We start from the raw sequence: 14,529 nt of genomic DNA, 5'->3' as shown, positions 1-14,529 counted from the left end.
CCAGAGAGAGCAATGGCCAAGCCCACCAGACATCTCCCTGCCCCTAGGAGATGGGGATGGGGCAATGCTAGCCATCACTACTAAGTCCTGGGGAGAGTGGGAGATGGTAAGAAGTGAAGCTGGGAGATTGAGAAAGTGATTTCCTAGTCTTCTGCTGATTCATCCTCAAACACATAACAGGCATAAAGAGAGAAAAATGATACCTCCAAGAAGCTCAAAGCACTTTATAAGGAACATCTCCATCATCCCCAAACTATCCAGGAAAAAAGTGGTAATAGAAAACAACCCTAGAAGGAATGGTTCAGATGATGCAAAGCCCAGTGATCCCAATCGCCAGGATTCTGTTCTCTTCTATAGCCTCTGCTCCAGACAGACAGGTCCCCAAAAGGTGCATTGCCACATGGACAGCTGTCATCTAAGGACTCACTCTAGGGTCTCCAGGGCTCATGGAGCAATGTCCATCATGGCTGAGGGCTTGGGGTTAAGAGAAAGAGAGGAAGAGATTGTTTGGCTCCCTTGGGATTCCTAAATGTGGGCTGGTCACTGCCCCATTGCACTGAGGTTGGGTGCACTGGGAAGGCCAGGAGGACCTCTGGGAAGGAGAAGCAGTCTTGGTGATGGAGAGCAGGCCGGCCTTATGGAAAGAAAGGACGCTAAGTGCCTGGAAGTTAAGAGACCCAGGTCCTGGTCTTGGCTTTTCCATAACCTTTCTGGGAGACTTTAGAGAAGTCACTTTCCCTTTCTGGGCCTCGGTTTCCACAACTGGAGAAGAAACAAGCTATATGAGATGATCACAGAAGGAATGAGGTGAGGTGTCCCTCCCCAGAGGAAAGGCAGGATGAGAGGGGGAAGCTGGCCTGGCTCAACAAATCCCCCCACCACCCCGGGAGCGATGCCTGTGGGTATGTCTGATTCCCTGGTCTCAGGGATTTCAAGAACAGTTTCTAACCTGAGACCCAAGCTGCCTCACTTTGGCAGCCACCCCTAACACGGGAGCAGGAAACCCTGTCAGGGATGGTAATGGCTGAGTATCTTCTTTCCAAGGTAGGGCTGCTTGGTTGGAAATCCACCTCCCTTGGGGGAGAGAGAAAAAGGAAGGAATAATTTTAGAGCACCAGGCAGAAGAACCTGGCTGAGGAGGCCCGTTTCCCATTTCCCTTCTGAGTCTCACTTGCCTGATAGCTGATTTCTGCCCAAGCTCAAGCTCGAGCCCACAGAAGCTGGTAGAAATGGCATAGCTCCTGTGCCAACTTGGGCACTCACATATTGGCATTCACCTTCCTTCTTAGAACCACTGCCTGACTTTTTCTTGGACTGGAATTCAAGGAAAACAAAGCAGCAGGCTCAGAGGAAAGCTGCCTCTCCATCTGACTCCTCAAGTGTTGGACGGGGAGTTGAGCTACGGGGGCAGCTCCATGGCACATTGGATGGAGCCTGGAGTCAGGAGGACCTGAGTTCAGATCCAGCCTCAGACATTTCACACTTCCCAGCTGGGGAAGTGTGACCCTGGGCAAGTCGCTTAACCCCAACTGGCTCGCAAAAATGAGACAAAACAAAAGAGAGAGATAGGCTTGGTTGTGGTAAAGGATTTTTTTTGGGGGGGAGGGGGAGATGAGGGATAGCTGATGGCAGTCCTGAATTGGGGAGAGTAAGGGAGAGGAACACTATGGAGGATGCTATATAGACAGGTCAAAGGGTCACTGAACTTAGAAGTGGAAGAGATTGGAGATCTGTCCTGACAAATGGTCATCCAACCTTTGCCTTAAGACCTCCAGGGATGGGAAGCTCACTCCTTTTTGAGGAAGCCCATTCCATTTTGGATCACCTCTGATGGAAGTAGTTCTTCCTCTGCTGAAATCTGTCTTTTTACAATTTTTACCTAGTGCTTCTCATTCTGTAGACTGAGCAGAACAAGGCTAGTGTCTGTCTAACAGCTCCCTAAGTATTGAGGATAACTGTCATGTCTCCCTTCTCCAGGCCCAACATCCCTGCAGACCTTGCAGTTGTCCTTCCTAGTTGCCACTCTTTGGATAAAGTCAAATTTGTCCATGTTTTTTCAAAATGGAACTCCCAGGACTAAACAAGGTACTTTAGAAGAGGTCTGTCTGAGGCAGAGAGCAAGCAAGCAAAATCAATCCAGACACTAAGTTTCTCTCTCAACATAAACAAAGGTAATATTAACTTTTTTTTTTAGCTATCACGCCATATTGTTGACACAAACTGAGCTGAAAGTCCATAAACCATCCCCCAAGTCCACGCCAAGCTTCTGTTTTCTCAGCCTAGGACAATGGAGTCGGGGAGATATAGAAGGAAGAAATTGGTTTCTAGGACCTTGGCAACATGAGTTAGGCTTGCAGATTCTGAAGCATGTCTGTAAAACTGACTTTATAGAAATGACCAGTGGGACAAAAGATCTTTTTAAAAATGGATAGCTTAAGAATGACAAGCAGAATGGTTTCAGAAAAACCTGAGATGACTTATATAAACTGATGCAAAGTGAAGTGAGCAAAACCAATGAACACTATATACTGTAACAACATTGTAATGATGATCAACAGTGAAAGACTTAGTTACTGTGATCAATATAACAATACAATACAATTTAACAATACAAGACAAAGGCTCACATTAAAAAGTGCTATCCACTTGCAGAGAGAGAATGGATGAACAGAATGAAAGATCTTGTTTTTCCACTTCCTTTATTTTTCTTTTTTTTCATCCAAAATGGCAAATATGAAAAGGAGTTCTGTGTGGCTTTCCATGTATGATCAAAGGTATCATATTGCTTGCCTTTTCAAGAAGTAAGAGGATGGAAGAGAAGGAGGGAGGGAGACAATTTGGAACTCAAAATTTTAAAAAATGAATGTTAAAAACTTTTTACATATAGCTGAGAAATATTTAATGAAATAAACATATATTTTAAAAATAAAATGGCTAGCTTTTGTTTTTATATCACATCACCTTTCCGAATATATGTCCTGACTCAAATCTCAGTAAACCATCCCTTTACTAAAGTAAATCACATCCCTTTACTAAAGTAAACCACCTTTTCTCTTTCTTTTAGAAAGTAGCTCAAAAAAATTAAGCCACATATCAGGTGAGTCAGGTGAGCCAGCTTATTACGCTTAAAACTGCCCTAAGACTTTGGAGACAACCTATAGGTACAATATCCCACATCTCTGTCTTCTTCTGCAAATAAGGGGAAAAGGGTTGTTTTCCATCTCTTTTCCAGGGCAAGCTTGGTCATTAAAATTACATACAACTAAGTTTCAGTATTTTGTTCCAGGGAAAGGATTTCTCAACATATTGTGCCCTGAGAGGTCTATTAGAAAGAAGATAAAACTATCATCTTTAGATGAGAATCTATTGATAAGCTATTAAGGCCATTGTTATAATTATATTTATTATATTGATATCATAAATATACTCAGTAAAAGCATGTTCTGTCTATTGAGTAAAAAAAAATCTCTGAGTGGGGAGTTAGAATTGTCTGAAGGATAATGAGCTATCTAGAGGGAAATGGGTTCAGACTTTGCCTCAGATATTTAAAAGATATCTTAGATAAGTCTTTTCAACTTTAAAAGGCTCAGTTTCCTCATCTGCAAATTGGAGAAAATAATCCTTACATTACCCAACATCATAGCATTGTAAGGAAAGCACTGCAAACCTCATATAAATAAACATATGATGTAATTCTTATTTCTAGCTTGCATCTTGACAATTATGCTGGTGTACACCAGAGTAGAAATAATGAATGTTCCCAAATCCTGCCTCTGACATTTACCAGCTGTGAGCCTCTGGCTAAAACATTTAATATCTCTCCTCATGAAACCCTACCCTCAGTTTCCTCATCTGTAAAGTGGGGGTAATAATGCTTATTGAAAGTACCTTACAGGGATATTGAGGATCAAATGAGGTTGTATGAATCCTTTTATATTCTTAAGGAGTTATAGAAATGTCTATTATTATTTGGTGGGGATGGAGGAGGGGGACCCCAGGTCTTAAGAACACTAGTCATTCATCAGATTCTGGCAAAGGTTCAGGGGGTGGGGCTTTCAGATTCCTGGATAACCAGGGGCTTTTCCTCCTCACACAGCAATGGCCTATTGTAATATTCTGCCCTTGGTTAATAATGCCTTTCCTCTTTCAATGTCTTAAGATCAGATACATATGAGCAACAAAATAAAACAATCTCATGGTAATAAATAGGGATGTCAGAGGTGGATGAAGCTGCTAATTGTTCCTCTTTGTCTCTTTCCAGGAGTTGCTGGACTCTGGCCTTCCCCTCCCCATATCTGCTTCCAGTCTCCCTCCTGACAGTCCGGGTTCCTGGCCCTCTCCTTCACCCTGGTATCAACATGACATTTTCTCTGCTCTGTATCACTGGAAAAAATCCTTGTTACCTGGATGTGAGTAGAGAGAGAAGATGGAGGCCCACCTGGGATGAGGTATTTGAAGTGAGAGCAAACAGCAGGAGGGCAGGAATGGGGGAAAATGGGGTAATGTGAAGCCCAAATAGAGCAGTCAGAATTTCTTTTTGTAAAAAGAGCCCATTTACTCTTCTTCAGATACATAAGCCTTAGACTTGGGCCCTTATAAGGGAGTTGGGAGAGAGAATCATAGAGCCAAAAGTCTAACCCCTTCATTTGCTAGCCCAGGAAAAGAAGCTGGCTCAAGGTCACCCAGCCAGTGTTTGTGTATCTTCATGGTTGGGGTGCTGGGTCATTGCGGAGTGAGTCCCTTACTCTTCCTGGACCTCAGTGTCCCCCCATTTGTAGCAGGATGCTCAGTGGGTAATTGCAAAATAAACATCCAGTCATTAATTAATAATTTATTAATAAATTATTTCCTCACAGTGATGGCTGAAAACATCTGTGCACTATGGCTATATGCTCTTCCAATGAACAAAGGCCTAACTAGAATTTTTTAAAATTTTTCTTCGGTAAAATAATGAATATAAAATCATTAAAAAAAAAAGGCCAGACTTGATAATAATAGCTAGAATTTATATAACATCTTAAGATTTGCAAAATGCTTTAGATGTATTTCATTTGCTCCTCACAAAAACCCAAGAAGACAATTGGTATTATTATCCCCATTTTGCAGATTCACGGCTTACATGACTTACCAGGGTCATATAGGCAAGTATCTGAAGCAAGATTTGAACTCAAAACCTTCCTGACTCCAGGCGCAGGACTCTATTGACTGCACCTTTCAGCTACTATGAGCCTGATACATGCTGGATATGAAAATGGCCTGAGCTCTCTTGGTTTCCCTTTTGCCAACAGGAACAAGAGAGTAGAAAGAAAAGTTAGTTATAACGACAGTGGAGAGAGAAGAGGAATCTTTAAAGAGTATGCATGCATGTGAATGTAAACACAGATATGAATGAAGACTAATATATTACATTACATGACTGCAGCATAATTCTTCCTACGCGGTGTCTTCCTCCATTATTTTGTAATCCCCTTGAGGGCAGAGACTGTCTTATACTTTTCTTTACATTCTCAGCCCTTACACAGCACTGAAACGTAGAAGAAGCTTAATAAATGTTTACTAACTCTGTATGTGGTTGTGTGTTAACTTTTTTTGGGGGGGCAAAGCAATTGGAGTTATGTTTTCCCCTGAGTCACACAACTGGTGTTAAGTGTCTGAGGCTGGTTTTGAACTCCTGACTCCAGGGCCGATGCTCTATCCACTGTGCCATCTAGTTGCCCTTAACTTATATATACCAGTAGACTGGCATGCGTCATCTGTATCCATACAATAAAAATAGCTAACATCTACATAGCACTTTGAGGTTTACAAATCATTTTACACATATTATCTCATTTTGATCTTAATAACAAACTTAGGAAGATGCTATTATCATCATCCTCATTTTACAGATGAAGAAACTGAGGCGAAAAGAGTGTTCACAGTCACAGAACTAACAAGTCTTTTTTTTTAGGGATTAAATTATATTTTTAAATTTTTATTTTTAATTTTTTATCTTATTTTTTGACCAAATTAATAAGTATTGAAGTGGGATTTTAATTCATGTCTTCTTGATGCCAAGTCTAGCATTATGGATGTACTAAAGTAGCATAAGTTCAAGGATACAGGGTTGAGATACCTGAATTGGGAAAGGAAAGTCTCCTGTCCCAAGCCTGACTGAAGGTAAGAAAAGACCCAGGGTTACCCAGCTAGGAAGTGGTAAGTATCTGAGAGTGGATTTGAACTCAGGTGCTCCTGACCCTGGTCTATCCCTCTAACTGTCCTGCTGTGAGTCTCTCTTAAGGGCGCTTCCTAAGGCCTCTAGGTAGCTGTCCTTCCTGCTCATTGGTTGGTGCCATCCCAGGCCCTCCCTTCCCCCAGCTCCTGGCATTCTTGGCCCCAATGACCTCCCAGCCAAACTTAAAGAAATTTGACTCTCCCCCATAGCTCTCCTATCAGTCCCTGCTCAGCTCCATTTCCCTTCAGCATCCTGGTCCTCCTTGGGTCACTTTGCATATCTGCTTTCCTTGACCCAGCCATGGGAAGGATAGCTCTCATATAGATTTCTCTCTCCTGAGAGGAGGGAAGGAGTTTGGTCCTATGTCCTCCATGTTAAGCATTTGGATGCCCAGCAGCCATATGGGATCCCGAGCATGTGCCAAGCATGTTTCAGGCACAAGAGTAAGCACATGCAATGTGTTTCCCATGGACTGGAGAGTGGGGGGAGTCAATATGTGTTCTCTGACTGGACCATGTAGCTACTGGGATTGACAGGGAAGGAAAGCCAGGTCTGGTCCTGCAGGGTACAGCTGTCTGACCCAGCTAAGGCATTCCCCATTATCAGGTCGTGTTGGTGGGCCCAGAGACACAGTCCAGAGGGAGCTGACGGACATGAAGTCCTCCCTGACCAAGCTGGCTCTCTTCTGAACCTGAAAAGCTCAGGAAGAATTCACTTGGCACAAACTGCCCAATAGAATAAATTCTCTTCCCATGCATTTATCTTCTCTTCTTTCACTATGAGGGCCAGAAAAAAAAAATCAACACATTTGGTTTCTTATCCCAGATCTAAAAAGGATGGAGAAAGTTAAGAGAGGAAACAGATTCACATAGGAACCCAGGTGTTCCAGTTTCCAGGCTGGTTTTCTGCATTCTGACTCTTGGCATCTCCTTCTGTCTGTCTGTTCTGTCTCTCTGTCTCTGTCTCTCCCTTTTTCTCACTGTCTCCATCTCTATGTCTCTCTTACAGCTTTGGCTTCTAGGAGGCTTTTGCACCACTTCCTCTGTCCCAACACTGGGCTGGAAAGACCCATCCCAAGCAGATTGCTCTAAAGCCCTTGCCACCCTATCCTGAGCTGCCCCAGAACTAAAGGAAAATCTGTTTCACAGCATCATAGGGAAGATACATCACGTGGCCAAAGGCACACACTCTATGTAGGCTTGGCTGGCTCTCTCTTAGAGAAAATTGAAGGAGGAAGGTTACCATCTGGTCAGTATAGGACCAGTACTAGGACCTGCCAGATCCATTCTCAGACATCTCGGACCCAGGTCAAAAAAAGGTAAATCAGAGGGCCCCTTACCTGCAGGGAGCTCTACAAGTTTGCTTCCTATCTCAAGCAGCCCATGAGAAGGCAGGCCCAACCATCACCAGCAGGAAGATGGCGTGAGGCTAGAAGACGTAGGCTAGACCAGGCATTCTCCACTGATGGGCTGGATAAAAGGAGTTTTCTCTATTCCATGCCTCAGTTTACCTACCTACAGAATGAAGTCTCTAAGGATGAGCTCATCAGGTACCGGGCATCTCCCCAACTCTGCAAGGTGGGGTAGAGTGGAGAGGACGTTGGCTCTGGGGCCAAATCCTGGCCCTGCCCCTTCCTGTGTGACTTTGAACAAATCAGTAAATCTGCCAGGCTTTCCATATCTAAGGGTTTAAGATGACCCTTCTATCTCTAAAAGGACGGTCCTATATGTGCAATTCTAGAGCTGACAAGGAGGCCGGCTTGCCGCTGTCCCAGAATCCCAGATCCCAGTCAGACCCAGAATTCCTTGTTTCCTCTGCTCCATGGTTCGTTTCCTCCCTGGAGGACGGAGGAAGGGAGACCTGGTCCTGAGGGAGTCTCATAGCCTGCCTTCATCACCATGCACACAGCCCCAGGGACATCCCCAGGCCTGCTGACATTGAGCGGAAATCCAGGCACAACCTGGGAACCAGAGAGGGGAGAGGACAAGGCAGAACCCAGCATCATCAGCTTCCAGTCCTCCAGAGGAGCAAGAACTATGGGCTAAGGTCAGGTCCTACCCTCTACTCTGGATGTCTAACCCTGGACAAATCCCATACTCCGCCCTGCCCAGTGGATAGAGCATTGGGTCTGGAGGCAGGAAGAGCCAAGATCAAATCTTCCTTCAGCACTGGGTGATCCTTGGCAAGTCACATAACTTCAGTTTCCTCATCTATAAAATGGGGATAATAATATCAACTAACCCCCTCTCCCACAGTTGCCAGGAGGACTAAATGAGAAAACTTTAAAGTGCTAAGCATAGTTCATTGCAAATAGTAGGTGATATATAAATACTTGCTATTATTGTTGCTGTTATTTCTAGAGTTAGAGGGAAGATTCAAGACCTGTTAAGGGCTTAGAGATCAATAAGAAACTTGAATTTCCTAGATTTCTTTTTTCTTCTTCCCCATCTCCTCATCTGCTCTTCATTTAGCCCAGGTCAAAGTTTACTCATCTGTAAAATGGTGATAATAATAATTGTACTTACCTCACAGTAGTAATTAATGCAATACATTTATTCAATAGAGCAGCGATTCTGAACCTTTTTGGTCCTAGGACCCTTTATATTCTTAAAAATTATTGAGGACTCCTCTCAAAGAACTTCTGTTTATGTGGGTTACAGCAATCCATTTTTACCATATTAGAAATGAAAATGTCTTATTATTATTATGAAAACAGTTTTGACCTTGAGGAGTCCCCGAAAGGACTCCCTGATTCCTGAAAGGGGTTCTTAGGAACCCCCTTGGAGTCCCCAGAAGATTGGTTTAGAGAACTATTTAAATATGAGTTTTCATTATTCCCTCTGCACCCCCCCAGAGAGGGCAGCCCCAATATTTACTGCATATAACACAGCATGTCTCCCCATGCTGAGCTCACAGCATTACCTCACTATACCTTGTACATCATTGGGGCCACCTGCTTCTCTGGAAATCTTTGGCCACAAGGTGAAAATGAAATACTTTGGGGGGGGAGGTAGGGCAGTCATGAGGATGGGAAGGACAAAGGAAGATATAAGATAACTCCTTCAAGCCTTCAGCCCCCACCCAGGGACCAAGCCAAATCATCTGTGGGTGCCTCCCTCTAGCCCATATCTCTGCAGCTCTTGAGTCACATGAGCCCAGGGGAAATCTGCAGAAGTCAGTTTTGCTGGGAGCCAAGAAGGAGCTGTCAAACTCTACTGAAGAACCCTAGTCTAGGGGTTAACCCCTTTTGGGGGAGGAAGAGGAGCTTTCCCAGAATCAGAGCTTCTCTGGAATACTGAGGTTCCTCTGCAGCAGGGACCCTCCCCTCATACAGACTTTCCCCCCTTCCCTCCTCTCCTCCCATGAGGGTCACTGTAGAGGAAGTGGAGCTTATTTGAGCTCAGAGTGGGGCTAGCAGGGAGCTTTAACTCTTCTGGGTTTAATCTACATTGAGTAGGAAGTACAGATGCTCCCCAGATAGTCCCTGAAGGACAAAGATGGGGACTAAATGTAGAAGTGTATCTTTTGCCCTACCTACAGTCCCTTGCTAAGAGTCCAGGCTACGATTGCTAGCCATGAAGGTCATCTGAAGGGAATTGGGATCGGAAGCCAGATGCACAGACTGGGAGCCCAGTTGGGCTGCTAATGAAAAGAAAGGGGAGAGAAGTGATGTTGAAGGTTCGGATGAGAAGAGGCAGGAAGGAGCCATTAGGAAGGGGGAGGGGAACAGGTAGCAGCCAAGTCCACCTGTAAGGAGGAACTGCTGCAGCCTTCTCCTTTGGAATTCTCTCTACATCCCACAATCAGCCTCCCAAGCAAGAGGGATGGGGAGAGAGAAACCCCCCTCCCCCATCTCTTCCTTTGAAAGGAAGATCCTAAGACCGCTGACTCCAGCCCAATCACCAATCAATTTTTTAGCACTGCTGTCGTCCCCTGAGCGTCCTCCCCTCCGTAAGACATACAGGTAAATCTATGGAGGAGAGAGAGGGCTGCAGCCCGGATCTGACCTTCTTGCCTCCCCAGTAGTTACATAAGCCCAGGCCCTTTGTCTCCCAGGCAGCCTGGTATATGGGGGAGGGAGGGGGGCGGAGGTCATTGCTTCCTTCCTCCATTCCTTATGGCAGAGAGAGTGTCATCAGTCTCCCCTTCCAGTCTGAGGGTCTGTCCAGGCCTCCCTGGGATAAAGCCACTTGGATGAGTGATTAGATGCTTCAAATGGCTCCTGCAGACTTCCCAGGTCTCTCCTTCCTCCCACCCCTCCCCAAAGGGCTGCCTGCCTCCCGGGCTTAGTCATCTCTCAACCGCGGCTCCGCGGTCGTGTCCACCCCTCCCCCTCCCTCACCTCCCCCCCTTTACCTCTCTTGGGCTACAGAGGGGAGCCCGGGAGGGTAAAGCTGCCCTGGCTGCCAGAGATGGAGAGATATCATTCTTCCATTCCCAGCCTGGCAGTGACCCGCCCGCAGCCCAAGGGCTCCCTTCCCCGCTGCTCAGTAAAAGATAAGAAGCCGCTGGCCCCCCCACCCCCAATCCATCCATCCATCCATCCTTGGCCCCCGCAGCCTGCAGTCCAAGCCTTCCCCCTCCCCCTCCGCTGCGCTGCGCACAGACGGCGCAGAGAGGGGGGAAGGGGCATTGCCCTCTGCAGGGGAGGGGGCGGGAGAAGACGTCTGGTGCCCACCTTGGGAGGCATTACCCACCTCTGGGGTACCTTGAGCCCGCACTAGGGGCACTGCCTTGTGCAAAGGCGCGGTGCCCGTCTCGGGGGTGCCGGGAGCGGGGGAGGGGGATAGCTGCAGTGGCCCGCGGCTCAGCGCAGTGCCCGGTGGGTGCAGACGGGGCGGACTGCGGGAAGGGCACCGTTGGGTCGGGGAGGGGAGGGCGCCTGGGCTACGCGGGCTGGGTGCCACCACGGGCTCATTACCTGCCCACGAAATTCTCCAGCACCGAGCTTTTGCCCGCGCTCTGGCCGCCCACCACAGCGATCTGCGGCAGGTCCAGGTTGGCATTCTGGCCGATGGCGGAGAAGGCATCCTGCAGCCTGTTGACCAGCGGGATCAGGTCTTCCATGCCACGGTTCCCCATCGCTGCGGCAGCCGCTGCCCGAGCCCCCTCTCCGGGGGCTCCCCGCTCCGGCTCCGAATTCCTTCGAGCCCGCTGCGCTCAGTGCAGGCTGCCGGCCGCTGGATCCGCGGCAAGGACAGCCCCTGGCTCTCCTCTCCCTCCCACACCGAGGTCTGAGCTCCTGCGTCTTCTCCCTCCCGCTGCAGCAGAGACGCTTAACCCAACTGCCTGCTTCGACAGCAGCCGGGCTAGCAAGCTGCCCAGCCACCCCACGGGGATTGGAGTCCCGCACTGACCCGCGGTAGTCGCCAGAGGGAGACGGAGAGCCCGAGGGAGGCTCCTTCTCTCTGCGCAGGCGCCAGTGCTGAGGCATCACGGGAATTGTAGTTTTCTAGCGCGTGGTCGATGAAAGCCATCTATTTACCTGGGTTCTGGGCCAACACCCTGCATCAAGAGCCAAGCCATCGCGAAAAGAATACACTTTTCCTCTAAGACCTCGATTCTAATTTATATAATCTGCGGCACGTCACAGCACCCTGTCCTATGCTACACCTTTCTACCCCGATCGACCTTAAATATCTTCTCCCTCACCCCATCTCCATCTGTTAAGCTTCCACCATTTAAATCAGCTCAAATCCCACCCCTTCTGCGAAGATCTCCTGCAGCCCCAGGGAGCTGTCATTCCTCTGAGGCATCTCCAATACTCGTCTGACAGGCCTATTCTTCCCGATGCTGTCAGTTATCTTTTTCTACTTATCTTCCTTACTAGACTGTGAGTTCCTGGATAGCAAGGACCAAATTTTATTCATCTTTGCCTCCCTCACAGAAACCAAGTACAGGGGATGAATGAATAGTGAATCGGTGGGTGTTGTTAATGGATATAAAATGGCAGGAGAGGACCGGTAAACCACACAGGGAGGAAAATGCTAAATTGTCCATATTCCCAAGCCCTTCTTCTAATTAAAAAGTTAGAAAATACTTATTATTCATGCTGACTTCTTATTCATATTCACTCCATCTTCTCAACATAGGATCATAGATTTAGAGCTGAAGGTGCCCCAGAGGACATCTGCTCCAATTCCTTTATTTTTTTTTTAATCTAACATTTTATTTTTCCCCAATTACATGTAAAAACAATCTAACACTCTAACTTTTGTTTTTAAAAAAAATTTGAGTTCCAAATTCTCTCCCTCCCCCTCCCCCCACTGAGAAGGCAAGCAATTTGATATGGGTTATAAATGTTCAGTCATACAAAACATATTTCTGTGTTAGTCATGTTGTGAAAGAAAACAGGCAAAAAAAAAAATCCCAGGAAAATAAAGCAAAGAAAAAGTATGCTTTGATCTGCATCATCAGTACTTTCTCTGGAGATGGATAACAGTTTTCATCATAACTCCTTCAGAAATTATCCTGAATTATCGTATTGCTGAGAATAACTAAGTCCTTTACAATTGATCATCACACAATGTTCTTCTAGCTCTGTTGACTTCACTTTGCACCAGTTCATATGTCTTCCCAGTTTTTCTGAAAGCATCCAGTTTATCATCTCTTATAGACCACTAATATTCCTTCAGAATCATATATCACAACTTGTTCAGTCATTTCCCCACTGAAGGGCATCCCCTCGATTTTCAATTTATTGTCAGCACTAAAAGAGCCACCATAAATATTTTTGTACACATAGGTCCTTTTCCTTTCTGTTTCATCCCAGGTATACAGGAAAGTGTTAGGTACTCTAATGTCCAGAGAAGGATTGTGTGTCTTGTTCAAGCCTATACACAATGAATGGATTCCAGGATGGAACCAGGGTTTGAAGACAAGGTTCTTTTCATGAAAATCCGTCTCAGGTTTGGCTGTTTTGTTTGGCTTGTTAGTTGCTCCGCAAGGGTGTTGGACCAGATGGCTATCTACTAATCCTTCCCACTCTGATATTCAGAGATGCAAACCTTCTGGACCCATTGTACTTCTTCCCAAGGCTCTATCAGAAAAAGAGAGGTCTGAGTTGGCTGGTGGCCCTCAAGACTCCCTTCACCCCTTACCTCAGGTAAACACAATGTCCTAAGGAAAGGTTAGAGTTAAAGAAGGACAGGAAAGTGGTGACCTGTTTGCTAGGAGATCAGGGCTTTATTCTCCAATAGTTTCCAACTTTGTGTGCGAAGCCATTTGTCTTCCTTGTGACTCCATTTCCTGGGGAGGTATGTGTGAAATCCCAGTCAAACTGGAGAGCAAACCACTTGAAATATTCATGGATATAATTTTAACATCGATTAAGCTACCAAATACCTTTAAAAATGGTTTTAACTTTTGACTTTGTGCTAACATAAGAATGGAGAAAAACTCTGAAAGATGTCAAAAACTAAATTCACAAGTATTGTACTGTGCCTTTATATAGCAAAATAAATTCTGGTACACATCCATACAGGAAAAGGCTACTCCTTTTCTGTGATAACTTCAATAGTAGTAGTCTGTTGTTAGGTGGGTGTCTACCCAGTATGTAGCCCATCAGTTTAAGCACTCATTTAGTCAGTGTTTATAAAATGTTTAGGGTATATGAGACACTGTACTAGGTAGTTCAGAAGAAAGGACACGAGATATAAAAATACCATAGCAGATTTTCACCAAGTATAAAATAAATAGGCAAAACCAATTGATCTACAAAATCTTCCTTTCTCATTTTTTTCCTTTTTGATCTGATTTTTCTTGTGCAACAATATAATTGTATAAATATATACATATATTGGATTAAACATATATTTTTAACATGTTTAACATATATTGGATTACTAGCCATAAAGGAAGGGAGTGTGGGAAAGGAGGGAGGAATTTGGAACACAAGGTTTTGCAAGGGTCAATGTTGAAAAATTATCTATGCATGTTTTAAAAGTAAAAAGTTTTTTAAAAAAATAAATTAAAATTTTAAAAAAAGCTTCAAACAAACAAAATCTTCCCTTCTAGCTCTTTACATTCAATTCCATTTAAATTTGTTCAGTTGTTCAGTTCTAACTGTGACCCTGTTTGGAGATTTTGTTTTGTTTTGTTTTGAAAAGATCCTGGAATAGTTTGCTGTTTCCTTCTCCAATTTATTTTATAGATAAGGAAACTGAGGCAAAAAGGGTGAAGTGACTTGTCACAATTAGTACATTTTTGAGACCAGATTTGAAGTCAAAAGGATGAATTTTTCTGACTCAAAGCCCAAGACTCTTGCTACTGAGCCACCTACCTGCCAGTCCATTCAAGGTACTAGTTAGCAAAGA

At 45.2% G+C, this 14,529-nt stretch overlaps 1 protein-coding gene across 5 annotated transcripts in view; it reads right to left on the bottom strand.

Moving 5' to 3' along the window:
* The window catches only part of DNM1 (dynamin 1), a 70,827-nt gene extending 59,280 nt beyond the window's left edge, over positions 1–11,547 (bottom strand). For 3 of the 5 annotated variants that reach the window (XM_051980087.1, XM_051980088.1, XM_051980091.1), the window contains exon 1: positions 11,136–11,547. In XM_051980087.1, the coding sequence (XP_051836047.1) occupies positions 11,136–11,296 (161 nt within the window). In that variant the 5' untranslated portion in view covers positions 11,297–11,547. The remainder of the gene's footprint in view (positions 1–11,135) is intronic. The other 2 variants (XM_051980090.1, XM_051980089.1) reach the window with 2 other exon arrangements.
* Positions 11,548–14,529: the final 2,982 nt, after the last annotated feature.

The sequence above is a fragment of the Antechinus flavipes genome, chromosome 2 (genome assembly GCF_016432865.1).
Source record: "Antechinus flavipes isolate AdamAnt ecotype Samford, QLD, Australia chromosome 2, AdamAnt_v2, whole genome shotgun sequence".
NCBI classification, from domain to species: Eukaryota; Metazoa; Chordata; class Mammalia; order Dasyuromorphia; family Dasyuridae; genus Antechinus; species Antechinus flavipes.
The sequence above is the reverse complement of the archived record's forward strand: the minus strand, read 5'-3'. Positions and strand labels throughout refer to the sequence as shown.